The 27,332-nt window shown below is 36.7% G+C and overlaps 1 protein-coding gene across 4 annotated transcripts in view; it reads right to left on the reverse strand.

Moving 5' to 3' along the window:
• Positions 1-20,285, reverse strand: part of DTHD1 (death domain containing 1) — a 66,696-nt gene extending 46,411 nt beyond the window's left edge. The window contains exons 1-5 of one of the 4 annotated variants that reach the window (XM_070612983.1): positions 18,869-20,285; positions 16,272-16,887; positions 11,998-12,328; positions 9,244-9,423; positions 7,885-8,129 (exon numbers count right to left, since the gene is read on the reverse strand). In XM_070612983.1, the coding sequence (XP_070469084.1) occupies positions 7,885-8,129; positions 9,244-9,423; positions 11,998-12,328; positions 16,272-16,887; positions 18,869-19,139 (1,643 nt within the window). In that variant the 5' untranslated portion in view covers positions 19,140-20,285. Of the gene's footprint in view, positions 1-7,884; positions 8,130-9,243; positions 9,424-11,997; positions 12,329-16,271; positions 16,888-17,654; positions 17,791-18,868 lie in introns of those variants that run through there. The other 3 variants (XM_070612984.1, XM_008516866.2, XM_070612985.1) reach the window with 3 other exon arrangements.
• Between the last annotated feature and the right edge of the window lie 7,047 nt (positions 20,286-27,332).

Below are 27,332 nucleotides of genomic sequence, written 5' to 3' on the forward strand. Positions count from 1 at the left end.
CTGCACTCAAGAAAAGCTTTTAAAATTCACATTGAGATACATCATAGAAAAATGCAGAACACCAAGTACAAAGAAAAGATCTTAAAAGCAGCCAGCAAGATAAAACAGGTGACCCATAAAGTTATGAAAATTAAATTTACCGTGGTCTTCACAACATCAATAATAAAATCCATAAACCGTGGTATAATATCTCCAAAGAGAAGAGAAAAAAATCAATGTAAGTCTAGAATCTTATGCCAAACGTGGTAGCTAGTCTCCAAAGATGCTAACCATATCTCTCAGTATTCATGCCCTTGTGTAGCACTCTCCTTCAGTGAACCAGTGGTAGCTCTGTGTTTGGCTTTAAAATCAATAGAATGCTACAGAAGTGATGATCTGATAATTCCAGGCTTAAGAATTAAGAAAGCCTGGCAGCAACTGCTTTTGCATTTTTGCAGGCCTGATCCTCCAAATAAGTAGTCCCACTACACTCCTGGAAAGACCACATGACAGAATGAGGCCATATGGAGAAGTCAGGTAGGAAGAAAGAGGCCTTGGGGCTACATGGAGAGAAAATGAGGCCCAACCATTTCTGCATACCAGCTGAGGCCAGGCTTCCAGCTATCACTGCCAAACCTCCAGACGTGTAAATAAAGCCATCTTGGACTTCCAACCCACAGACACCATCTTACTGGAATGCAGAATAGACCTCAAGCAAGATCAACAAAAGAACCAGCCAGCTGAGGCCCAAAACAACCCACAGAGTCATGAGAAATAATAAAATATTTGGAGTAGTTTGGAGTTGTTTGATATGCAGGAATAGACAACTGAAACATCTAGCAAAATTCTATTTCAAAAAAAAGATACACAGACAAATAGGAAGACATCCTGTGCTCATGCATTGGAAGAATTAACATCATTAAAATGTCCATGCTACCCAAAGTGATCTACAGAGTCAATAAAATCTCTGTCAAGATGCTAAGGGCATTCTTTACAGAGATAGAAAAAAAATCTTAAAATTCATATAGAACCAAAAAAGACCCTGAATAGCCAAATCAATCTTGAGCAAGAAGACTAAATCTGGAGGCATCACACTCTTGATTTCAAAATATATTATAAAGCTACAGTAATCAAAACAGTGTGGTACTGGCATGAAAATAGACAAATAGACCACCAGAAGAGAACAGAGAGCCTAGAAATGAATCTACCCATCTGTAGTCAATTGATCTTTGACAAGGATGTGAAAAACACACAATGCGGAAAGGACATTCTATTCAATAAATAGTTTTGGGAAAATTGGATATCCACATGCAGAAGAACAAAATCGGAACCGTATACAAAAGTTAACTCAAAATGGATTAAAAACTTAAACATGATATCTGGAAGGGAAAACATAACTGTCATTGCTTAAAGATGATATAGGAATTTATGTTAAAAACTTGAAGGAATTCTCAAAAAAATATTAGAAATATTGAGAGAGTTTAGAAAGGTGGCTGGCTTCAATATCAATGTAGAAAAATCCACTATATCCATATATATATAAATACATATATACATGCCCATCAAACAGAAACAAAAATTTTAAATACTATCTATAATTCTAGCGAAAACAATAAAGTATCTAGGAATAAGTCTAGCAAAGCAAGTGTAGTACGTATATGAAGACTTTTTACTTCATTGGAAGACAGAGAACTACACAAATAGGAGAATACATTATAGTAATAGATTAAAAGACTCAATATGGTAAAGATGTCATTTTCCCTCAAATTGACCTATAGGTTTGAAGCAATTACAATAAAAGTCCCAACAGAGTTTTTTCTTGTGAACCTTGACAAACTAATTCTATTTTATTTGAATGGGAGAGTTTGAAGAGAAAAACCGAAGTTCTCCTGAAGAAGAATAGGATGTGATTTACCCACCAGATATCGACATATTATAAAGCCATAATTATTAAGACAGTGTTAGATTGGCTGAAAACTAGATTAAAAGACTGACCAATGGAACAGCCCAGAATAAGGAAATGTGTTCTATGACAGAGGAGGCATTGCAGACTGTTGGGGAAAGAAAAAAGATTCAATAAACAATCCTTGGAAAATGTTATCCATGTGAAAAAAAATTGAATTCCTACCTCACGCTGTAGGCAAAAGTCAATTTCAGATGGTTTAAAGACTTATATGAAATTCAAATCTTTAAAATTAGAAAATAATAAAGATGAACATTTTCATCATTTCAGGAGATAGAAGTATTTTAAGACCAGGACAAAAAGCACTAATCATAAAAAAAAAAAAAAGATAAATTTGGCACATAAATATGAAAATACAAGACACAAAGTGGATTCTCAATGACAAAGGATTGTCATTGAGAATATGAGAAGAAATCCTACAAATCAATGTAAAAAATTCAAAACGACCAACGAACATTTCATATATAAGAAACGTGACTTTAACAGACATTTTACATTTACATCTAAGGAAACAAACATATCTAAGAAAAGACATTATGAAACAAACATATCTAAGAAAAGACATTATGAAAGATGTCAGCTTCATTGTAATCAGAATATTGCAGATTAAAACCACATGAGGGGGGCTGGCCCCGTGGCTGAGTGGTTAAACTCGAACACCCTGCTTCGGTGGCCCAGGGTTCTGATCCTGGGCGTGGACACGGCACTGCTCGTTAGGCCATATTGAGGCGGCGTCCCATATGCCACTACTAGAAGAACCCACAACTAAAATATACAACTATGTACTGAGGGTATTTGGGGAGAAAAAAAAAGCAGGAAAAAAAAAGAAGTTTGGCAACAGTTGTTAGCTCTGGTGCCAATCTTTAAAAAAAAAACAAAAATTACATGAGATCTATTTTATTCCTATTAGATTTTCAAAATTACAAAATCTGACAATATGCAAGACTGGAGAAGATGAGAAGCAAGAGTGGGAGATTGTAGTTTAGTTCTACCATTTTGTTAAACTTGTAAACCGTATATGTGCATATCCTACTACTCCTCAATTCGATTTCTAGGTACATACCCTGAAGAAGTACTTGCACAAATATTCTTTGAGTCAAGAATAGTGATAATAGTGCTGATGAAGATCAAGGCTGCCCCAGGGAGAGACGCCCCAGGCGTCCTGCCCTACACACCAATCTACATCATCTTCCTGGAAGTATAGGATGTCCTGACCTGATCGGGCCTGATTCATATCCAAAGTTATAGGACCACTCAATAACTAGACCCTACCTGCACTGATACCATTTTAACGACTTTTTCACATAATCTTTCCTTTGTCTTGTAAAGAAATAACTGACATACCTATGCCTTATAAATTTAGCCCTGCCCTCAACACATTGCAGCTCTTCACTGCCCATGGGTCCTGTCCCCATGCTATTCCCTGAATAAAGGAGCACTACTACCAGACCTTGAGAATCCAAGAAATCTTTCTTTCGACTCCTTGGTTCACCAAGCCCACATTAGTACTATTATAGCAAAAAATTGAAAACAACCCAAATGGCCATCAATAGGAAAATGGATAAATAAAATACATAGTTATTTAATAGAATATTACATAGCAGTGAGAATGAACATACACAACTATAAATGAAAAAGCAAGACCATCAGAATATACACAGTAGGATAGCATTTTTACAAACCTCAAACACAGACAAAGCCAAACAACACATTGTATAGGGATGAATAAAAATATATACGACAAAACTAAAAAGTGAATAAAAGGAGCCGGCTGGTGGTGCAGCCGTTAAGTGCGCACGTTCCGCTTAAGCAGCCTGGGGTCCGCCAGTGTGGATCCCGGGTATGTACATGGCATCACTCCACAAGCCATGCTATGGTAGGCATCCCACATATAAAGTAGAGGAAGATGGGCATGGATGTTAGCTCAGGGCCAGTCTTCCTCAGCAAAAAGAGGAGGATTGGCAGCAGATGTTAGCTCAGGGCTAATCTTCCTCAAAAAAAAAAAAAAAAAGTAAATAAAAGCAAAGGAATAATTCGAAATTTCCAAATACTGGTTAACTTTGGAAGGACGAGGAGCAGTTGTGGTAGGGAGAGGGGATGGGACAGTGAGGGGCAAGTAAGGAGATGCAATTGTATTGATAATATCCAATTTCTTAAGTTATGTGGTAGCTTTACCAATTTGCCCATTTTATTAGTGTGTGATAAAACACACATATTTCACAAATATTCTTGTGTATCACTCACATATTACATTTGCGTAAGATAATCTTAAAACCAATAGCATTAGGGAGAAATGACATTTTTCCACCCTCATCAGCCTGCCCCCGTCCCACTGGCCATGCACACAAACTAGGTGTGTGGGGGCTGCATTTTAACATGTACTCGGGGACATCAGATACAGGCTCTAGCCATTAGCTGGAACTAACTCAGTTATAAAACTGGAATCCCAAAAGGGCAGCATTAGCCCAGAAAGGGGAAACAACAAAAACAATCAAAATCTCTTTGAACATTGGCTCAAGAAACAACAAAGAAGCACACAATAGCTGCTTTGGGTGGGAGAGCAGGGGAGAACAAAAGTTGATCTGATCAAAAATTATAATCAATACTTGGAAATGAATTTCAAAGGGGAAGATTCATAGAATGGAATTAACGTGATAGACAATGTACTAGATTACAGTATGCTAGGAGATACGATGGGAAACACCACACTAATAGAAGATGGAATAATCTGAATGAGACCATAAAATGAGTATGTTTACAATTATTAAAGGAATAAAGGAAGAAATAGAAAACCTAAAGAAAAAATGAAGCTGCCTGGAAAAAAATTTTAAAATGTAGTCATAGCCTTTTAGAAATGAGAATAACAATTAAAATGAGCAATTTAAACACTGATGGGAAAATTGGTAAAATATATGATAAATCCAAGGAAATCATCCTAAATACAGCCTATGAAGTATTAAAAATATTAAAGATTAAGATAGACAACAGTATAAATTATGTTTAACCCATTTCTATTTATTGTCACAATTGATGATTTTATTTATATTATCTAAAGTTTTCTCTTTAATGTCACCATGCTGTTTTCTTTCTATCTCTTTGCTATATGAACTTTTTTCACTTTTTCTTTTTCCTTTTGCTTTTATATTATTTATGTTCAATACTAGGTTTTTAAAAATAAAAAAGACTTCTATTCTTGATTTCTTAAATTTCACTTTATCCAGTCAGCTCATTAATTTTATCTATTTATCTATTTTGTTAATAACATGTGAGTAGTACACTTTATGACCTCTTGTATTAAGAAAAAAAACTTTGTTGGGTTAAAACTCTGACTTCACAACATCTTCCCTTCAAAACTGTGAAGGAATTTGTCCATTTTTTCCTGATATTTCGTGCTGAGAAGAATGAGACTGAGGCTAGACTAATTTTACTCCTTTTTACTTAATCTGTTTCTGCTGAGTGGATGCTTATAAAATTATATTTTAGTTAAACTTGCATTTCAATTTGCCATGTTATGTCTAAGTATGGGATTTTTCTCGTAAATTTTGTGTCATAATCAATCAGCACTTTCTAAATCAAGGTTTTAATCAACATCAGAAAATTAAATTCAACGGCGCCTTTGATTATTACGTCTTTGTGTTGGTATCTTCTTTAATGGTACTATAATTATTGGGTTACATCACTTCAAAAGATTCCTTATCATGCCTTGATTGATTTCCATCTTAGCTATTATCTTGTATCTCATCCTCTTGTTCTTTCATCTTTTCCTGGTCTGTCCTGATGACTTTCTGTTTCTTGGAAATTATGCCTACTACTAAACCTACAAAATAGATTTCTGTAATATGTTCTGGATAACCATAATTCTCATTATTCAAATTTCTGTGAAATGTCAAGATGATGTTCTTTTTCCTCATTTCTATAGCTTGTTTTTTTGTTGCTTTCATTCTTCTTCTGAAATCTTGGTATTGTTTGGTATTGATTTTTTCCTTAAGATACCATGTAGGATTTTGTTTTTTCTTGTCCTTGAATCAATGTCATTTACCCAGTTTCAGTTTGGTAGCCATTTGAATCTCTTTCACATATTTGGAGGGCAGATCCGCATGCATCACTTCTAAACAAATTTTCAGTGTCCAGTCATTTTTACCAGGTATAAATGCCTCTGGACTAAGGTGTAACCCTCTCCTACCTGTGCTAACTGGATTTCCAATGCTTTGAATCGACTGAGAGTATGAAAATGTGCCAGCCTCAGTATGCATTTCTGTTAGGGCTCTTATTGCACCTACCTTTACCCCTAGGGTTGTGGGAATTTCATTTTTGGCAATGCAATATGCTGCCTCCAATTTCTCTCTACATTCTGCTCTGTGTCTGAGGTATGTGGAAATATAACAAAGGAGGGGCAAAGGAACACTGATCCAATCACTTCCAAAAATGATATTTGTACATTACAGGGATAAATTTATATTCTCATCGGTGTACGTAGACTATCAGTTACACAATCGGGAATAGCCAAATAGTTTTTTCTATCATCTTTCTGGCAAATACCGCTGCTTTGTTTTATGATATAAAGTACATGTCAGTCACAAATTATTTTCATTAATCTTTTGCCATCCACTCTATAGACAGTAGAAATACTAGATTCTAACCACAGGTTACCAGTCAGAATCAATTTTTAGGGTTAAGTTCTTATCTTTAAATATATATATAGGTATCTTAGGGGATATTTAAAGAGAATGTCTTAATCTATCAGACTGATACATTTTAAATTGGAATCTCCAGTACATTTCTGGTTTTAAATCTTACTTTACCATGATATATAAGAACATGGATTAACTAAATTGCCACTTGAGATATATATATGTATCCAAGTAGCGAAAGTATATATAACCGGATCATGTCTATATTTCTATCTTCTCTCTATTGATCTAACACTAGAGAAAGTTTGATTTCTTCTCCCAGCTACAACCCAACTTTCTACTATTTCCAGCCCTCTAAATTGCAAACATAGTGGGAAAGAAAAAATAATCCACTTCTCAATCTCTAGTCTTGCAACCTCAAACTAAATAATGATGGTAGGTAGAGTCACGATTAGAAACAGAGACGTGTGAGTCTACACCAAGGCTGCACCAGTTGGTAGGTATAGGTACTTGCAAAAGTTCTTAGTCTCATTGAGTTTCAGTCTTCTCACTGATACAACGAAGATAAAGTGATAGGAAGATTGGATGAAATAATATACATGAGGAAACTGGCACATTAAACTTTTCAATTAACAGTAGTTATTATTTCAATTAAGTGTCTGAACTAGTTTCTTCCTCTTCTAGTTTTTCAAAGAAAAAAAGTTTCCCTTCAGAATCAACGAATAGAAAATTCCCTTCTACCTTTTTCATTAGGAAAAGTACTAAATGAAAGTACAGAAGTTAAGCTCAGGATTACTATTATTCAGTGCACCCTATTTGTTGTTGGCATTTCATCTCCAATTTCATTTCTGGCTGGTAACTTGATATGTATAATTGTCTTATTGGTGAAGATTTTGTTAAATTATAAAAATTAGGAAAGGAAGGAATCCATCTATATGGCAAATATAGATTCAAACTTAATTTGTTTTGGGAAAGGTCAGGTTAATCTTTTTCCTCTATTAACAGAACACTCAAATAAATTAATTAAAATCACCATATCACATCTTTGTAATTAACCATATTATAAATTCTTTGAAAGCAAGGATTCATTTTACCTCTTTTTATCGATCTTATCACACAGCGTAATTTTGGGCCCATTACAGCTAAAATTATTTCCCTTTGTAGATCCACAATATTTTATTTCTATATTAAAAATATTTCATAATATTTCAATGCTTATGTTTAAATACAAGACATCTGATTACCTTTTTTAATCCTTTAAGTTTCCTTGTTTACCATCAAGTCAGTTAGAGATATTAAGATCTAACTCACCTGTTGAGGTATAAAGGTATAATCTTGTTTGTTGTGGCACTAGCTGTTCTTTTAGGCTCTATCTCAGAGCTAAGATTCTTTTTATCAGGCTGTGAAGAACAAGGTAGGAATACAGTGACTGGCTCCTGAAAAGGGTGTGTTGATGGGTGCTGAACATGAATCAGAGGACTTGTGCATAGTACCAGGTAGGAAGTATCTTGCTGTGTTTTTAAATATGCCACCAGAGAGGGGTCAACTGGTTGGACCTAAACAAAGAAAAAAATGTATATATTCCTATATTTTAATAGCAAAAGATTCAAAGTATCAGCACATTTCTAAGCCAATTTTCTGAATATCTGATGGAACATAGATCCATTGATTTCTGTATGCATTATTTACTGGCGTCAGCACTGCATTAATTTATAAAATAAAGCACAGCATTTGGTCTCCTTCTTACAAAGTCTTTCTGAAATCTAGGTTCCCTGTCCTATGTTATAAATAACTGAGAAACGCTCTTAATTGTAGGCAACAAAATGACCTAGAAAACAAAATAGACGTTTTACATAATTTCTAATTAGAACTATTGTTAGATCAAGTGATCTTCAGAAATTAGAGAAACAAGACTATATTTATTTGTTTCCTCTTACATAAGAATGACTAATAAAAATAACTAGCATGATTCCAATATTTCAAAGTTTATGGAAAATATTTATGAATAAATTATTCACAATATGTTGTCTTCCTAACATTTCTTCCTCACTTTTCTTCCTTGCTTACCATTTATGGTAACAACTAGAAGAAATCGGAGAGCATGGGGGAGAGTTGAAGCTAGAAGGACAGGGAATGTGGAGGAAGTCTGTCTTCTAAAATGTGCATTGATACATCATTACACACCTTGCAAATAGTGTTTGTATATGTTAAATCCTTGTTCTAAAAATGGCTGTTTTATAACTTAGTATAACCAAATATTCATAATCATAAATATTTTAATTAAGTACCCTTTTTTACCATCCTTTCTGGTAGAATCACCAATCATGTGAATCTCCCAATGTCTGGCATCAATTCTATCACAGATACTCAACATATGTTTTTGTCAATAAGCATCATAAATAAAACAACACAAAATATTAGCTAGGAAACCCTTTCAAATAAAGCAGGGACTTATTTTGGGATGAGATTCAATATCCTCCAAAACATCACTTCATTACTAATAACACTATATGTTAGGTCATTAAAATTGTAGGAGATGAATTCATCTACTGTTATATTAAATATCTCTATCTTCTTCACCTTTTAGGACTATGTTTGATGACCCACAAGATCTCACAGATCTTACAGTTCCTTCCTGTGAGAAGGAACTCACCAGTTTCTAATATTTACCTTTAACTGTACAAGCACTGGCGAGTTGAACACTCCTGGAGGGTAATTTAAGGATATTCGAGAATCCATGCTTGGCTTAAGAGTAAGGCCTTTCTTTGTTATTGTGAAGGACTCTTTCTTTAAACAAGACACAACAGAAAAGATACCCAACTTGTAAACTTTCACTTCAGCACAGATCCCCTGTAAGGATTGAAGGACATTAAGACAAGGACATCAAAGGACATTAACACAGCACTGTTCTGGAAATACGTGCTGTACATACCCTGCGACTGTGAAAAAAAAATGTGTATGTTGTCTCTGCAATCTCCCACAATTGAGGATGATTTCATTAACCCCAAATGAATGGTCTTTTCATGAGATGAAGTATGAATAGATACTAGGAGTTTCTCAAATTTGGACCACACGATAGAAAAGAAAGAAAGAATGTAGTTTTATATTTATATTAAATTCCCCCCAAAATGTATATGTATAATGGGCAATCACATTTAGTGTTTTCACTAGTATTAATTATTTTTGGAATCCTATCCTCCTTTACCAGAGTGGACTTTAAATATTGGCCTTTATCCAGAAGATTCAACTCTGTTTTAGGGAATTCCAAGTACTGAAATTTCATCATTTGGGTAGTTTACACAAATGCTACAGCACCTGTACTGTCAGCAAATTCTTCCTTCTGACAACTCATAATCTCTCAGTAAAGTCATTTTTTCTATTTCTCTCTTCCATGCAGCAGGAGCTAATGATTGCAAAAAGAGACTATTTTTATATAGTGACATGTAAATTTGTAATGCATATATGCAGGCACTTATTTAAGCCTTTTTGTCACACAAAAAAGGAACTGAGTACGTAAATGAAAACAAAATTATCTACTTATATAATCACCAAAGCTTAAACTGAGCAGGACTTTGAAGAAATTTGGTCTATTCGCGCTTCCAAAAACAGCAGCCCGACTCCACCCCGGCATGAGTGGATAATCATGCAGACACACACACAAACATTTCAGGGACAATCACAATGGAAAGTAATCTGTCATTTGAAAACTGACTAAGGAAGAGATTTCACAATACCACTGCATATATCCGTCACTGGGAAAATAAAGGACGCGATGAATGTTCTTAATTGGCTGGAGGGAAAAAGGTGAGAGGTAAGAAAGGAGGATCTTCTGGGAACTGATGGTGGTTGTCATGAGTGTAGAGCACATTTGACAGTTACTGGGGAACTGGAAATGTTTTTTAGCAAGGGAGTGTCATGAACAAAACTCTGACGATGCTTTATCTGACTCCAGAATTAGAATTCTCAAATGCTGTATGAACCACATAAAAATTTGAAAAGAATTCAGAGTTTAAATTTTGTTGATCTAAAAATAGGAATAACTACCATTAGAAAACTGTAAAAAGAAAATTATATGCTTTTATTCTTTCCAGTAGACAATGGTTCCCTTAATTTTTTTTCTTTTGCTTTGACTATCCATTTACTAAGCATTTTTCATGCCCATTTTGTGAAAAGTACATGTGCTGTGAGCAGTTTTTGTTTTTATTATGACAGTCACACAGACTGGTCAAGATGAAAAAGCTACAATCAAGGGCAATACTGACCAGACTACTATACTTACGGGCTTCCTAGACTAAATATAAAATGTATCAGTTGCCTGAATTGGAGTAAATAATTAGAACAGGCTTAGCTTTCATACCAACTATATAACCTTGTCTGAAACTCAGAAAAGACCCAAATCAGTAAAAGGAGAGATGTACTATAAAGAATTTCTTACATTAATGGAATTGTTTTTGCATTTATTCCCTGCTCTCCTCTTCAAACCATGACAACTTACATAAATAGCTGAAAAGACAAATATTTTAATTGTTTAAAAATAAGTTCAGTGGCCCACAGAAGAACCTTAAACTTTAGTTCCCATAAACTTAATGCTAAGTTTAATAATTATGTATATTCTCTCTTTAAAACATACGAATTTGGGACCCTAGAGGGCCTCAGAGTTATTACAATAGAGTCTACCATAAAAAATGACAATTTAGTAACTACTAACGTGTGTTTACAGGCTTCATTTTATCTTCTTAAGTGTATTTTCTCACTTAATCCTTATGATCCTATCAGGTAAACACTATTATTGTGTTCATTTTTTAGATGAAGAAATTGAGTCATAGCAAGATTACATAATTTACTCAAGTTCGCACAGCAAGGAAGTGTAGGAACCAGATTTCAAACCCAACCAATCTTCCTCCACAACCCACATCTTAACTACCACATATACTGTCTACCATGTATAGACTAAACACCATTTATGGACTTAATAACTATCTAAAAGACATACACACACACACACAATTGTTCATTTTTAACATATTTCTCCAACCCATGAATGATAAAAATAAAGCTACTACCATCTAGGGATTCAACATTCTTAAATTTAGACAGAGATCCATCACATTAGAAATGTTAGTCTAAAACTAGTGTAAGGCATGAAGCTAATTAAGCCATGATTTTGGTTTTGTTTCTCAGGTGAAAATACAACATTTGCTGGGTCCTAGACTCTAGTTCTTCATTCCCAACTTTGGGCAATAACTTCCGCTCTTTGATTTTTATGGATGGCCAAAAAAGCACGAATTCACTGGCATACATCTTGCCAACCTTTCCATTTGTTACCAAAGGAGCGGTTCTATCTACACTAAAATCTGGTAGTTTGAGTAATATTTAGAAGAGGAGTCAAACAACAAATGCAGATGCAGCCAAGAATTTACCAACCTTGTAACTTCCTCGTGGTCTTTCCAGTGCCTTTGGGGTTAGGTAACTTGTCTGAAGGTTTACATCAGACACTTTCACCATGATGTCTCTGTAATTTCCCCTGTAACGTGCCGTAAAAGGAATTGCTATGCATATTGGAAATGGAATTCCCTTTTCCATATCTAAGCACTCAACAGTGATGACATTGCTGACCAACTCTTCATTATCACTCACTATTAAAGAACTCATGCTATTAATTATCCGGCATTCTAGATGTTGTAGAACGTATGCTGGTGCTGTAATGTAACAAGACACTTGGGGGCCAGTATCATCACTCAGCACATGAAGATACCTGCCGGGAAAGAAAAGGAAAACATTTTCGAATTATTCGATTTATGTAATATATAGCTAAATGCATAAGAGCACAAACTCGAGAGCCACCTTGTTTGGTGTGAATCTCAGTTCTCCTCCTTACTGACTCTGTGACGTTGGCAAGATACTCAACCTCTCTGTACCTCAGTGTCCTCAACTGTAAAATGGTGAGGATAAAACAATACATATCTCATAAGAAGGCTGTGAGAATTAAATGAACTATTATATGTTAAGTCATTAAAAAACTGTGCCTGTCACAGTGATATATATGTTAGCTATTACTACTTTGGTGACTATTGCTATTACTATTATTATTTAAGTGGTTGATTCATTCCTCAGTTTTGTTCACTTCACTTCATAATGTGAATCCGAAGATTGCTGAAGCTTCTTGATAAACCAAATACTAATACCTGAATAGTTTCCTACATTTTGAGAAAAAGGAGTAAATATATATCCAGTATTGGAATTGTCTAAATATGTTAGATCAAATGATGATATTTATTACATTTTTTAGAAAAACTGAGAAAGGTACAAAAGTACAGCAAACATGTGATTAAGTGAGGTAATTAGAAACAGAATATTTACAATTCTCAACAAATCAATCCAAAAGCTTATCTTGACCATTTGTTTTACTCTTGCTTTTTATACCAACACCTTCTCCAAAGATTTTAGAGTCTTGTAGATTGGAATTTAAATTTGACATCAGTCACTATTTGACCTTAAATAGCAATAGTTATTATTAAAAGAGCTAATATTTAGCCCTTTCTATGGACCAGGTTTTAGGCTACACGTTATTTCATTCAATCCTCACACTATGGGGTCAGGCAGGTACAACTATCATCACCATTTTACAGATAAGGAAACTGAGGCTTAGAAAATGTAACTTGCTGAAGATCACACAGATATCTATCTTTGACCCAAAAGCCCAAGCTTTCTAGTATAATATCATACCTCCTCAAATCATTTCAAAGAACTGCTTTTTTTTTTTTTTGAGGAAGATTAGCCCTGAGCTAACTACTGCCAATCCTCCTCTTTTTGCTAAGGAAGACTGGCCCTGAGCTAACATCCATGCCCATCTTCCTCTACTTTATACGTGGGACCCCTACCACAGCATGGCTTTTGCCAAGCAGTGCCATGTCTGCACCCGGGGTCCAAACTGGTTAATGTTGGGCAGCCGAGAAGCAGAACGTGCACACTTAACCGCTGTGCCACCAGGCCGGCCCCAGAACTGGTTTTTTATCCATTACAAACTGAAAATAATACCTATTCCACAATGGTGTGAAGATTGAATGAGATAAAATAGTTAAGCTTTTAATAATAGTGGTTTAGCATAAAATGGGGGCTCAATAAATGTTAGATCTCTATATTAAAATTACCAGCTTGAGTTTCTCCTCTTTTACTACTTCTCATTTCATACCAACGGAATGACTGAAATATAAGCCACATCAAAGAGAAATAAGAGCTTCTATAGCAAATACAGCATTAATAACCAGTTCTAGAATAATCAGGTTTAACTATTTTTAAATTATTAGTAAATTGAATTGTACAGTGCTCTTTAACACAGAAATCTAAAAAAAAATGTTGAATTGTAGAGAGGGTTATTTATTTATATTTACAATTCTGAACCCATAAAGTTAGAAGGAATAGAAAATTACCCAGTACGTTGGTCTATTTGAGTATTCTCTCATGATAGTGACAGGAAATGAGGAACATTGCTTAATAGAAGATACAGTGACCCAGTCTCGTATGACTTCAAAAATGACTCTGTTCTGTGCCCTGGAAACCATCTCAATACACTCTTCTTCCAAAAGACTGATGTATGAGGTAGAGCGAGGAGATCTGTAAATGCTTCCATTGCCTCTAGCCCTAATCATATAGATCTAGTCCAGCTGCTGAAATTATCACATTGGTTTATTCTAGTTTTCTTTCCCTTTGAGTCTGTACCTATTAGGATGACTACACTAGAAGAGATAGGCTTTTTTCAAAAACGTATCCAGGGACGGGGCTGGCCCCGTGGCCGAGTGGTTAAGTTCGCGCGCTCCGCTGCCGGCGGCCCAGTGTTTCGTTGGTTCGAATCCTGGGCGCGGACATGGCACTGCTCATCAGACCACGCTGAGGCAGCGTCCCACATGCCACAACTAGAAGGACCCACAACAAAGAATATACAACTATGTACCGGGGGGCTTTGGGGAGAAAAAGGGAAAAAATAAAATCTAAAAAAAAAAACAAAAACAAAAAACAAAAACGTATCCAGGGAGGAATCACAACAGATTCTGAGCTCGGTTTTGTTTATAACACACATCTTTTATGTGGCATGATGGCTTCCTAGCCTGAGGGATTGAAATGAATAGTCATCTCCTTAAATATGCAAGCCAAGCAGAATTGGTTTGGATGCCACAAAGAGGAAATCACTAACTAGGGAACACCTAAAGAGATGTTAGAGGGAGTGGTTCAGCAATGACTCATTTGTTGATGCTTTGAGTCATTTCTGAATGGGAGGATATGAAGTGTTGATGTTTTTCTCAAGTGCAGTGGGCAACCACACACTGACTACTTTAATAGTTGTTTTGCAGGGGCAGTAAGTCTTTCAAACCATAAATGTACTGCTATGACATCTATAGAATTCATTAGATTCTCAGACCTGTAGGGACATCACAGCTAAACTAGCCCAACCTCTTCATTTTACAGATGAGATAACTAAAGTCAAAATGAGCAAAATGGCTTGCTTGAGCTCAGAGACTCAGTTGTTGTGTTGTCCTGGAAATGGTATAGTACATCTGAAAGAGCATCACACATCATGGCAGGGTGGGGATAACTGAACGTTGGTAGTGTGTGGGAGCTAGAGAAAGTGAGGGTTGTTGGGAGTGAAATAAATTGACATGCAAACATTGAGCTGAGCGTGAACATAGGCAAAATGGCACAGTGCTAGACCCTTTACCTCATTTTCTCATTTCACCTTACCAAATGAGCCCAGGAAGTATATATGATTTCTACAAAGAAGAAAATGGGGCTAAGAAATAAAGCAAGATGCCCAGGGTCACAGAACTAGGAGTAATAAAAGAGGAGATAAAATTTAAGGCTGTCTGACTCCCAAACCAGTGGGTTTTTTTTTCGTTATTCCTCATTGCCTTCTAAAGGTGTTAAGTTTGCTGGGAAAATATGGTTTGTGAATATTTTATTTTATTTGGACAAATAGGGATTATTACTCCCTTCTATGGGGAGATAATTCATAAAATAGATCAGTCAACGTTAACATTTTTTTTGAAGTCATGGGCTCTTTGAGAATCTGATTAAGGCTCTGTTTTATCTCCATAAAGATAAAATAGGTATGAAAATATACATTCAATTTTAAGAACTTCCCAAAGCTTATTCATGAGCCCCCTAGAGTTCTATAGACACAGGGTAAGAATTCATAACGATTTATAAATAAAACAAGTCTGACAATTTATTTCAGGATATAAATAAAATAAATCTGGGGCTAGAAAATTCTCTCCTAATATTTGAACACTCCGCAGCTTCTTAGCTGGTACTTATTATAATAGAAAGAGCAGCGATTTAGAAAGGAGTCCACGTTCTGGACAATCATTCATTTTAACCATTTTATTATATAAATAATAAATTATAATAAAAATATAAATAATTATAATAAAAATTATAATTTATTATATAGTCAATTTCTTCTTCCTTTAAAGACACCTTTAATGCTTGTTTCCTAAAGCTATAAGAAATAAATAATATTAGTAATAGCAGCCATATAAATTGTTATGGAAGTGATTTAAACTGAATTATTGATTTACAGTACCTTTTTGGGATCTGAAATGGAAATATAAAATTTTATTCATGTATAAATACTATGAATACTAACTATAGAAACACACATATAAGTAAGCATATACAAGATCTCTCACATTGCATTTACTTACTCCTTTTCCATTATGTTATTCTTTTGCTTTAGACTCTCTGAATCATTGGGAAGAACATTATTCACATATTCATTGGAGATATCACATGTTACTGAGGATGTGGTAATCTCTTCTCTTTGACTTTCTGAGGTCCCTTGAATTTCTCTTTCTGTTGTCTGGATTACGTCATGCATCTCTTCCCTGCTGCCATTTATGTTCTCAACAGTCATGTGTTCTTTTTGTTTATTATCTTCAACTTCTGGATTATCTGGGAACATTTTGTTCTGTGACTCTTCTTGCCCCGTTCCATCTCCATTCAATGATGTCTTGTTTTCTTTTTCCACTATTTCTGAACTCATATGTGTTTTATTTTGTTTTAACTGGACCTGGTTTGTGTAATGACTTTCTTCTCCATCTGCAGGAGAAACAGTAGCTGTTTCTATGACATTTTGTTCCTCTCTTGCAGCAATGTCTGTTGCTTTGATATCTTGAATGGCAGGCATTGTCTGCAGTGGATCACATTCATCACGCATGCCACATAAATTACACATCTCCTTTTCTTCTCTCTTTAGAAGCGTAACAGTGCTCCCCAGATATTCATTTATTTTCATGAGGCAGTCTATGAAAGTAATGATTTCTACACACATACACACACGGACACATGAAAAGAATAAATTCAAAACTAAAGCAAACTATGTTTCTCCACTAACATGTAATGAGGTATGACAAGATTATTTTAGAAACCTACAAAGACCCTCACCAGGCATTTAAGTCTCTCTCTCTCCTGAAGGAGAAATTATTTGTACAACTGTCACTCTTTTAACACATCCAGGAATTGGGGACAAATTGCCTTTTAATGTAACGGCAAAGAGTACCTCTAATCCATCTTGAAAACACTTTGAATACTTGCAGACATATCATGACCGTGCTCCCCCGCCCCCACCCCAAGACTCTGTTCAATTGAAGTCAATATCTCCCTCAATCGTTCCTCATTTGGTATGGTTACGAGAATTGTTCCCTTTCCTTTGAATTTACTATATAGTTTATTAATGATCCACTTATAATTATTTGCCTAAAATTAAGCAGAACATTCCAGATGAAACTTGGGTAGCAGGCATACCATAGCCACATTATTTCTGCGGATGCAGGTGCTGTTATTTTACTGTGTGCTTTGTTTGCCATGATAATTGGATTAGGTGTACACTATTCCTCCTGCTGAGCTGGTGATCATTGGCAATCTTCAAATTAGTCTTTCAAAGAATAGCTCTAATTGTACCAATTCTCCGATTAGAACCTGCAGTGGCTTATCAAAGACTGATAACCAAGTCAAGCCTCTTCTCTCTGGTGTAAACCCTCACCATGATCTGATGTGATATCATCTCTCACTCCATCCTCATTTCTTACCATTCTCTTATTTGTTCGTCCCTCCTCTCCTCACAGCTGGGGTCACCTGATGGCTTCTTGCAGACTTAGTAACTTTCCAATCTTTAGAATTCAATTCTGAGCTAAAGAATATGTAAGTTAAGGCTCCATAACTCAGTGTTTTCAGAATCATCACTAAATCATCCTTTCACTAATCTGGGCTTACCTTCGGGCTCTAGTTCTGACAATTTGTTCTTTTATCTTGTACCTGAGACCCTGTCTTTATTTCAAACTCCTGTTCTGGTAGCTGAGTCCTTATCATTTTCATGAATAAGTATTCGTCTTGATATGCTGCCTAGGACCACACTCAATTCTCTCCAGAGTCTTGAGTCCTGGCTATGAGCTCCAGCTGATGGTCTCTGGGTCTTGCTGCCTTTGGACAGACTTCCCCTAAGCCCAGTATCTGCCCTCTAGACTGAATTTCTTAACATTTTGTGCCCTGGATTCCTGATTGGTGAGACCTGCCCACTTGCCTTGATGCTGTATTATTGAGTTGGATTTCATCATGCCCCCCAATTTCTTGTCTAGCGTAACAAGAGATCTCAGAGACCTGTTGTCTTGGATCATATTCATCAGATACCATGTTCTTCCTTTTTTCTGACCTCTCAGCATCTATAACTACTCCCAAAAAACTGCTCCCTTCCTAGTGTGTGTCAGAGGGTCCAATTCCATATCCTAGCTCACCCCAGTCTTCCCAGTGTTTTTGCAACTAATAGAGTCAAGCTCAAATAAGTCTAAAAAGAGAACATCATATTCCAATATAGAAAAACTACTTGCTCTGCCTCAGACTTGGCCTATATTTTCCTACCTCTAAGTCTTGGATCCTGCTAATAATATCTCTGCCTGGAATGTTCTTTCAAGATTCCCAAGTTCCAGCTGCATAAATCCAATTCATTCCTTAAGCTTCAGTTTAAATACCACATTTGTTCTAGCAAAATGCCCAATTCCCTGCTCTAAATATGGGATCTTGCCTGCTTATGAAGTCTTAACACACTTCATTTGTAAGTCTGTAATGGAAGTGGCCTCAATGTCCCTTCCCTTATTGTGCATTTGTCTTATCTTCTTTCCCCTATTAAATTGTTAGTCCTTTTTGGGCGGAGACTATATCTTAGCCTTCTTTGTATGCTCCTTAACTCCTCTCAGAGTGGCCCCAATCAATATTTCTTAGAGAAAGAATAAATGAAAGAAATACTTGCCTTGTCTCCAGAAACAGTGATTCTCCTTGTCAAGCAGTATATACAGTTGCTGGCAGGTGGAGCGCAGGGTCCCAGCAGTGTGTTCCAAGAGCTGGTGAAGGGCTCCACTGAGCTCTTGACCCAGAAAGACCACTGTGGCTATCCAAGTGGCCCCACTAGCCCCTCCCCAATGGTCATCGCCCTGGAGCGCCTGCCTTAGCATCAGGTTTTGTCTCCAAATCTGCTTCAATATTTGGCCTAGTTTACCTGAGCCCATGTCTTCTGTATCCATTTTATGCTCCAAAAGTGGAATGCTTTTTTCCTGCCAGCAAAGCCCAAAGGTTTAGCAAATTCAAACTTGGCGATGGTTATTTCTCTTAAAATCTAGGAGATAATCCAAGTCGGCTAGCCAAGCACTTTTCCGCAACATAATAGTTTATTCAGCTTGTTGTTGACCAGTGAAAAGTTACTAGGTGACCAAGGGAGGGGCGTTCCTGCACCCTGGATGCCATTGTGTACAGAAGAGATTAATCACAGGGACAGAGCCAGCTTACACAATCCAACTCTCTGTGGAAGTTTTACACATTCAATATACTATGGACTCCCCATTTATGCTTGTTTCAAGGCAACAAAATATGAATTCTGTGGTAGAATGAGTTTATTAATCAAAGGTAAAGTGTTTCAACAATATTGCCAGTAAGATTCCTATGTGATACTTAAAAATACTTATGAATGCAGGGGCTGGCCTGGTGGCGCAGTGGTTAAGTGTGCACGTTCCGCTTCTTGGCGGCCTGGGGTTTGCCGGTTCAGATGCCGGGTGTGGACATGGCACTGCTTGGCACGCCATGCTGTGGTAGGCATCCCACATATAAAGTAGAGGAAGATGGGCACGGATGTTAGCTCAGGGCCAGGCTTCCTCAGCAAAAAGAGGAGGACTGGCAGTAGTTAGCTCAGGGCTAATCTTCCTCAAAAAAAAAAAAAGCAAAACTTATGAATGCAATAATATGATGTCTGAATTGCTTCAAAACAATGTGGGAGTGTGGGAATGGTGGATAATAATTGTTAATAGTTGTTGAAGCTGAAAATGATTACGTGTGGGATCTTTACAATTCTAATTAGTATATATTTATAATTTTTTTATAATAAAGAGTTAAAAATCAACTGCTTTGCTGGAGAAGAGTCTGTTACCATTCGTTGGGTAAGTGGAATCAGTACCTTCTTCTGTGGCTGGTCTGCAGTAAGATTGAGATGGGTACTTGGCCTCTACTCTCAGATAATTTCTCTTTAATTGGATAAAGTGCCCCTTCACTAAATGAAAGTTAACCTGAAGAGTAGCTTTCCCTCAACTAGCAATGAGTCTTCGCCAAGTATAATTAAAATTCAGACAGCAAATTCTCACCATTTCTGGCCCCTCAGTTGGCACACTGTATATAAGGCCATTGCAATACAGAACTTGTTACAGGGAGTGGGGGATCCTGGGGGTGTGTGGAGGAGCCCAAAACAGCCTGCTTTCTCCTCTACAATCCTCTCCTCTAATTAGGGAGAACACAGCACCAGAGAGAGGGCAGTACATTCCAGACAGGCCCACGTTCTCTCAGAGGTACTGGAATGACATGAAATCTTTCCAAGGGGAACTGGAATGCTTCCCTCCCACAGGCATCGCATTAGCTCATCTTAAGCACTGGGGTTCTAAGAGCTACACTCGTGACACCTGGAAGATGAGATGGGCGAACACAAACCCAGTGAATAAAGAATAAGGAATGAATACCAAGGCCTAAATACTGTCCTCACAAGCTGCTTGTGGTCCAGAGTCTGAAGGAAAAGGAAAGGAGCTGTCTGAGAAGTGGTGGCTAGGGTGGGGGTGGGAGTGGAGGCTCATTCTCCAGTAGAAATCTTACTTTTTAGTGATCTTTTGTTCACTGAAAAGGCGATCTTTTTTGAGATGTCAGTCCGTATCACATCATGGATGACATTGTTTTAATATTTTTCACTCTCTTCTCAATACTAAAGACATTGTGGTTCAATTTTATTTTAGCTTTCTCCTTCAACTTGTGAAATATATATTTGATTCTCAATAATAATGTATATATGGCTTTAATTCAGTGCTGATTCTGAAAACTTTCTATAGCATTTACTGTGGGCCAGGTATTATCTAGGTGCTGGGAACAGGGCCTTTTAGGACTTCAGAGAGAGGCAGACACATGAATGGATTATAAAATACAGCTTCAACTGTGTTGAAAACTATAGTAGAAGTATGAATAAAGTATTATGAAAGTTTTGAGGAGTAAAAAATTAATTCTGATTAGAGGCCTGGGAGTTGTTTGAGTTAGGAACAATTCAAACATGGAAAAAAGGATGATCAGGATTTGAGCAGGGTAGACAATAGAGGAAAGGAACAGGCGAGCATAGGATATAATATGATCAAAGACATGGAGCTATGAAATGACACAGTGGAATCAAAAATGGGAAAGCATCCCAGCGGTGTAGTGGTTAAGTTCGCATGGCCTGGGGTATGTGGGTTCAGATCCTGGGTGCAGATCTACAAGCCACTCATCAAGTCATGCAGTAGTGGCGTCCCATATACAAAATAGAGGAAGATTGGCACAGGTGTTAGCTCAGGGACAATCTTCCTCAAGTTAAAAAAAAAAAAGAGGAAGATTGGCAACAGATGTTAGCTCAGGGCCAATTTTCCTCACCAAAAAAAACACCAAAAACAAAAGCCAGAAAGTATGGCTTTAGAGGATGGTTCAGTTAATGAGTCAGGGGAAGGAGCAAGAGAAGAGTCTAATAATTGTGGAGAGTCAGGAGGAGAAATTGGAGTTTTGTTTTGCAGACAAAAGGGAGAAATTAAATATTTTTGAACCAAGTTAAAATATGACCAAATCTGTGCTGTATGGATACAGCCGCCTTAAACAGTAGAGACACAAGCGTTAGGAGGTGTGAGGGCCTGGATTGGAGCAGCAATAGCGCATCAAGGGAAGGGATGTCTTGAGAGGGGATTTGAAGGAGGGTGAACAGAATTTGATCATCAGCAGGACGGGAATAGAAAGCATTGAAAGCCTATCTATCCATTTATTTGAGAAACATTTATTGGTGCTGGTGCAATGACTGTGCTTGGTAGCGGAATATCATTAAAGTTTTTAGTTTAGATGCCTGATTAGATGGTGAGACAATTAATCAAGTTAAGGGATTTAGGAAAAACATTAGACCTGATAGGTAGATAATTTGATTAATTTTGGATTTGTTGAGTTTGAGACAGCACAGCACAATTCTTTGGACTATGTTATAAATTCAAAAGAAATGTCAGTAAATATTGGCATAGTTGAATGTCATCATAAATAGGTGGCGAACAAACCCTTGAAAGCAGAAGAGATCAACGGAGAATTTATACTATGCACATTTTAGGTATTGAATAAAACTGATAATAAAATGCTGAATCCCTGGACTAATATACATTTTTTTCCTTGTAGATAAGTGGGGCAATTATTTCTCTGGGCAAGGAAAAGAACCCAAAACCTTTCTCCTTCGCCTCCTTGACCTGTGCTATCCTCAAGTCGAAACTTGCTGTCTGTCTGCCTTCTGAAGAGCATGTAATATTTGCAAAGTGAGACCTACCTACCGCATGCCACACTGCGTTTACTTGTTGAAACAAGCATCTGCGTGCTCCTGCACCTTGTTTCCAAATAATTGATGTCACTAACCACGGAAAGAACTGACATTTGCAATCAAGATTTTGACACCCACAGATGTTAACTGTAAAAATCCACTTTGGTGGGTTTAACATTTGATTATCATCTTCATTGTGGCTACTAGTTATTATGACTACTAATACTTTCTTTTACTTTCTTTACTGAGAATTCTGTGCTTCTACTAATATTGAAGTCTTGCACTTCCACTAACATGCAGTCTTGAATTCATATAAAACATTATGTAGTTGAAAAGACAACAGTTCTTCTTAACACTAAAAGTATCAAAGTGAGCAGAGATAAAAATTCAAGTAAGTAGGATAATCACTTGTTTATGACCTGAAGAAATAACACTACAATAGACTGGACAAGAGGTGAGGACAATAAAGTTTTGAAGTGTAATAAAGTGTGCTATTTTCCATGGAATTTATGGTGAGTAGTGGTGGATAAGTCAGATGTAAGCAAAAGTACGCTTGGGGTACTATGAGTCAATATTATTAGCTCTGTTACCTGATTTTGTTTTCTTTGAGTTTCTATAGTTGCCTATATCAGAAAATTTTGGTGCAATCAGCCCAGATTAATTTTGCCCTGTTGGAAAACTCTTATTGAATGTCTGTTCATCTTTTATCCGTTTAGGACAAACTCAGATGAGTGGAAGGAGAAGGAAAAGTAGTTGTTTTGTTTGTTTCCCCATAACTTATTGTGTTGAAAAAATACAAATTAATTATCAGAATCTCAATATGCTTACTAATTTAAACATGTTTTTAAAGAGCAAGTAGTAAAAATCAAAGTTAAGGCTTCCAGTTAAACAGTGTAGATTAGATACATATTCGATCTCTGCTTCCTCCTGAAATGCCACTGAAAATGATAAAATAATATAGAGACCCCAAAGGACAAAGAGAATCGATGATGACAGAAACAAGATATCAACAAACATTTGGAAGATCGAAAGCACATGGACAAGTCATAAATGACTCAATCAAGCAAAAAGACTACCTATATGGTGGAAAATTGGACAGTTCTTGCTATAGAATCTCAAAAGGTCCCGGGAATTAAAGACATCCAGTACCTCTGAAAGTGAGAGTAAAGTTGGGGCTGTAAAGAAGTTTCTGTTGAAATTCAGTTTGGGGAGCAAGTAGATTCCTAGATCTCTCTCCTCAGCCCCAAATAGCCAGGGACATCTCTCTCCCACCCATCAGAAGCTAGACTTTTCTTACTGAAAAAACTGCAGAAGAAAGGCAGGAGGCCCGGCTTGAGCTGAGAACTGAAGGGAGGTACCATTCTGACAAGGAGTTAAGTGAAATACTACAATTTTAGATAGTGAAGTCCGACTCTATTCTTCTGCCCAGCTCCAAGAACCTCTCAGGCAGAAAATTAGAGGTTTCCTCTCTTGTGTAACTGAACACCCCCCCAAAAAAACCTATGGATAATGAAAATTTTAGTGTCCCTCTCCCCTACTCCCCACCCTCAAAAGCTTGCCCTGCCTCTGCCAGATCATCCACAATGAAGCAGCCAGTCATAAGCCCTATCTGTGCATATAAAGTTTCCAAACGCCACTCCTCATGCCTCACGTTTAAGGATGGAATAACAGTCAAGGAGGTCAGGCATTTAAAAAAGTCTCTAATATAATGCTAGAGACTAAAGCAAACAGGAATAAAGGACTTGAAAAAAATAGAGTCAACATAGGCAAGAGAAGAAAATACCAAGTGAATCTATGATTAACATTCTTAGAGTCTAGGATAAGAGAAGATAATGCACCCACAACAAGAAAAGATTTTCTAAAAAATGAAGCATTCAGACAATGAGAAAGATATCACAGAAATTAAAACATGATAACAGAAACTTTTTAAAACAGTATGTGGGTAGGAGGAAGCAGTTGAGAAAATTTCCCAGAGGGTCAAACAAAAAGACAATAGGACAAAAAGGAAGTTAAGAGTATTAACAGTTCAATCCAGGTGGTCAACTCAGAGTCCTAGAGAGAAAAAACAGAGGGAAAGAAATTATCAAAGAAATAATATAAGAAAGTTACTCAGAATGAAAGGACTTGATATTCCAGACCAAAAGAAAACAGAACAACACATTTCAAAAAAAATCATAACTGGTCATATCACGAATATTCAAAGCAGCAAGGACAAAGATCTTAACGGCCTCCAAAGAGGGAAAAGAGGTCACATTTAAATCAGAAGATGTGGGACATCTCAACAACACCACCAAGACCTAGACAATAACAGAGTTGTGACTTCAATATTCTAAGGTAAACCTCTATCCAATTTAGACTTCTGTTTCCCCCAAAGGATCATTCAGGTATGCAGGGAGAGAAAAAGGAAGCAAATATCCAAAACTGTGCCTTCTCTTGGGAAGCTATTAAGAGACATCCTCTTTCAAAAGCAATGGAGTAGCACAAGAAAGTCAGGAAACAGAAAATCCAGCCAAGGATAGAGGTCAATCGCATGCGTAAAATGAAATCCCAGGGTGACGGTAATGCCACAGGCCTCGCGAGCTCCTGGTCCAGATCGCAGCAGCCATCTGAGCAGCCCAGATTGGCGGTCTGCGAGGGGGAGAATGGAACCAAGGAGCTACTAATGTTTTAAGCATTTTAAGAGAAGTTTTGCAATTCTATTAGAGCATTTTAGAGAAGAATTATTGATAACTGAGCAAAGGAAACAAAAGGAGACATTGGTAAAACTAAACTCTAAAGGAGAAGATAATATAGTCATAGTATACTATACAGTCCTGATATGAATAAAATTTACATAGCCATAATAATGAAAATATCTATAATTACTTTAACTAAAATGGATGATATAATTACATTATCAGGATAGGCACAGGAGGTGTGTATGTGGAGAATGAGTATGGTAGGATGGATATGAGAGCAGAGGGCTTCTTCCTACAGTAGAAAGTCAAATATTTAAAAATAAATCAAATATTTAAAAATAAGGAGAAACAATATTTAGGAATCTAGAGGTAAGTGCTAGAAGAAACTGCTAAAAATTGAATGTGATTTCCTCTGGGGAAAGATGTGGGAAAGAGAAAAGCAACTGCTGACCTCTAGGAACTAGTTCTATCAGCCAGGCTTTGGTGTTGCTGTGGGCTAGCCTGACACTCACAGCTAGGCCTTGGTGTTCTCCTGCTGAACATATAGAATTTCACAGAATATTAACATCAGACAAGGCCACTCTGTGACTAAGATTGATCAAGGCAAAATGAAGACCACTCTATAATTGTATCTAAACACAGACAAGACAAAAGCATTCCTCAAACCACAAAACACCAAACATCTCCCTATTCTAGCTAATATGAGGGAGGGCTGCTTCTTATCGCTCTAGCTTTAGCATCTTTCTAGACTGCCTTCCCAATAGACATGATTTATTGAGATATCCAATCACAGAATTGTCCCCACTTTTAAACAGCATCTAATCCAGAGCAGGAAACTGTCCCAAAGGAACTACAACCTGGAGGGGAGCAGAATTTGCTACCCCAAAGTGTGTCTCCTTGGTTTGATTATTTTTAAGAACAAAAGACTCAGGAAGAAATTTTGATCTCCTCCCCAACTGCTTAAACGAATTTAAGATAGAAGGCCTGTTCCAGGAAGGAGCTAATACCATAGATAACTGTAGTATAATATGAACTAGGTGTGATAGACAGAGAGGAAGCTAGCAAGGCCCATTTGATCAAAGTCCTCTCCATGTCTCACTGTCTTTGCAAGGTATGGCAAACATTTGTTTACCAAACATTTGCTTTTCCTTCTCCATGTGAACTGCCTTCCTCACCTTTGAAGTCCCAAACCACTACCTCCAAATATTCCTTTGTCTTTAGCTGAAGATGCCATTTAAGGTGGTGGCTTTGGCCATTTTGAGGAGTTACTCAGTTTTCCTGGGTTTCTCACATTTATGCATGTTATTAACTTTGTTTAATTTTCTCCTGTTGTTCTGTCTCGTGTCAGTTTAATTCCCAGACCAAACCATCCGGAAGAACCTAGAAGGGTGGAGGAATATTTCTTCCTCATCTACAAACCAAAGCCCAATCCTATAATAAGTCCCTTTTCACACCCTTTAACTGAGACACCCTATAGTTCCCCATGGTGTGAGTTCTCCCTCACTGAAATGAGTAATAAGCCCTACTTGTTCAATTACAGGTATGTTCCTGGTAGCCTTTGGCTGGAGGGTATTGACAGATACCTTGGTATTTGGGTTAGGAGGAGGGCAAGGAGCAAGAGTCTGCTGCTTTTCTTCAAAGTTTTTGTCATACTATTTGATTCTTTAAAAACTATATACACAGTATTACTTTGATATAAACTAAATGCCCACCTTAAAAAAGAACTAAGGCCAAATATTGCATTTACTACCGATCCTTTGGCAATGATATTAAAGTTAACATAACATATTCACATCAGGTTGGTTATTTTAGAACAGCTAACACATACTATATTAACTTGATAAAGAGTAATTTATCATTTGAAAATGCTTGGAATTCAGTGGCTAGTGTCCAAGAATGAGCTTAAATTAAAAGCAGTCAAGTGGGCTGGACATGATCTTCAAACAGAGATGGAATAATTACCACCTGGTAATGGCCCAATATCAAATAATTCATCTGGAGCACAGAGCTCTAGAGACAGCAGAGGTCAACAAATGTTTGATGATTAAGATGATGATGAAATCTAATAAACAATCCACACATTCTTAAAAAAAAAAATCATCATACTATTCTCCTAAAAACATAATTTAAAAAATTCATTAATATCATCAAATACTTGGACAGGGTTCCTATTTCAATTGTCTCATAAAAGTCACAAATGC

Source organism: Equus przewalskii, chromosome 3 (genome assembly GCF_037783145.1).
Source record: "Equus przewalskii isolate Varuska chromosome 3, EquPr2, whole genome shotgun sequence".
NCBI classification, from domain to species: domain Eukaryota; kingdom Metazoa; phylum Chordata; class Mammalia; order Perissodactyla; family Equidae; genus Equus; species Equus przewalskii.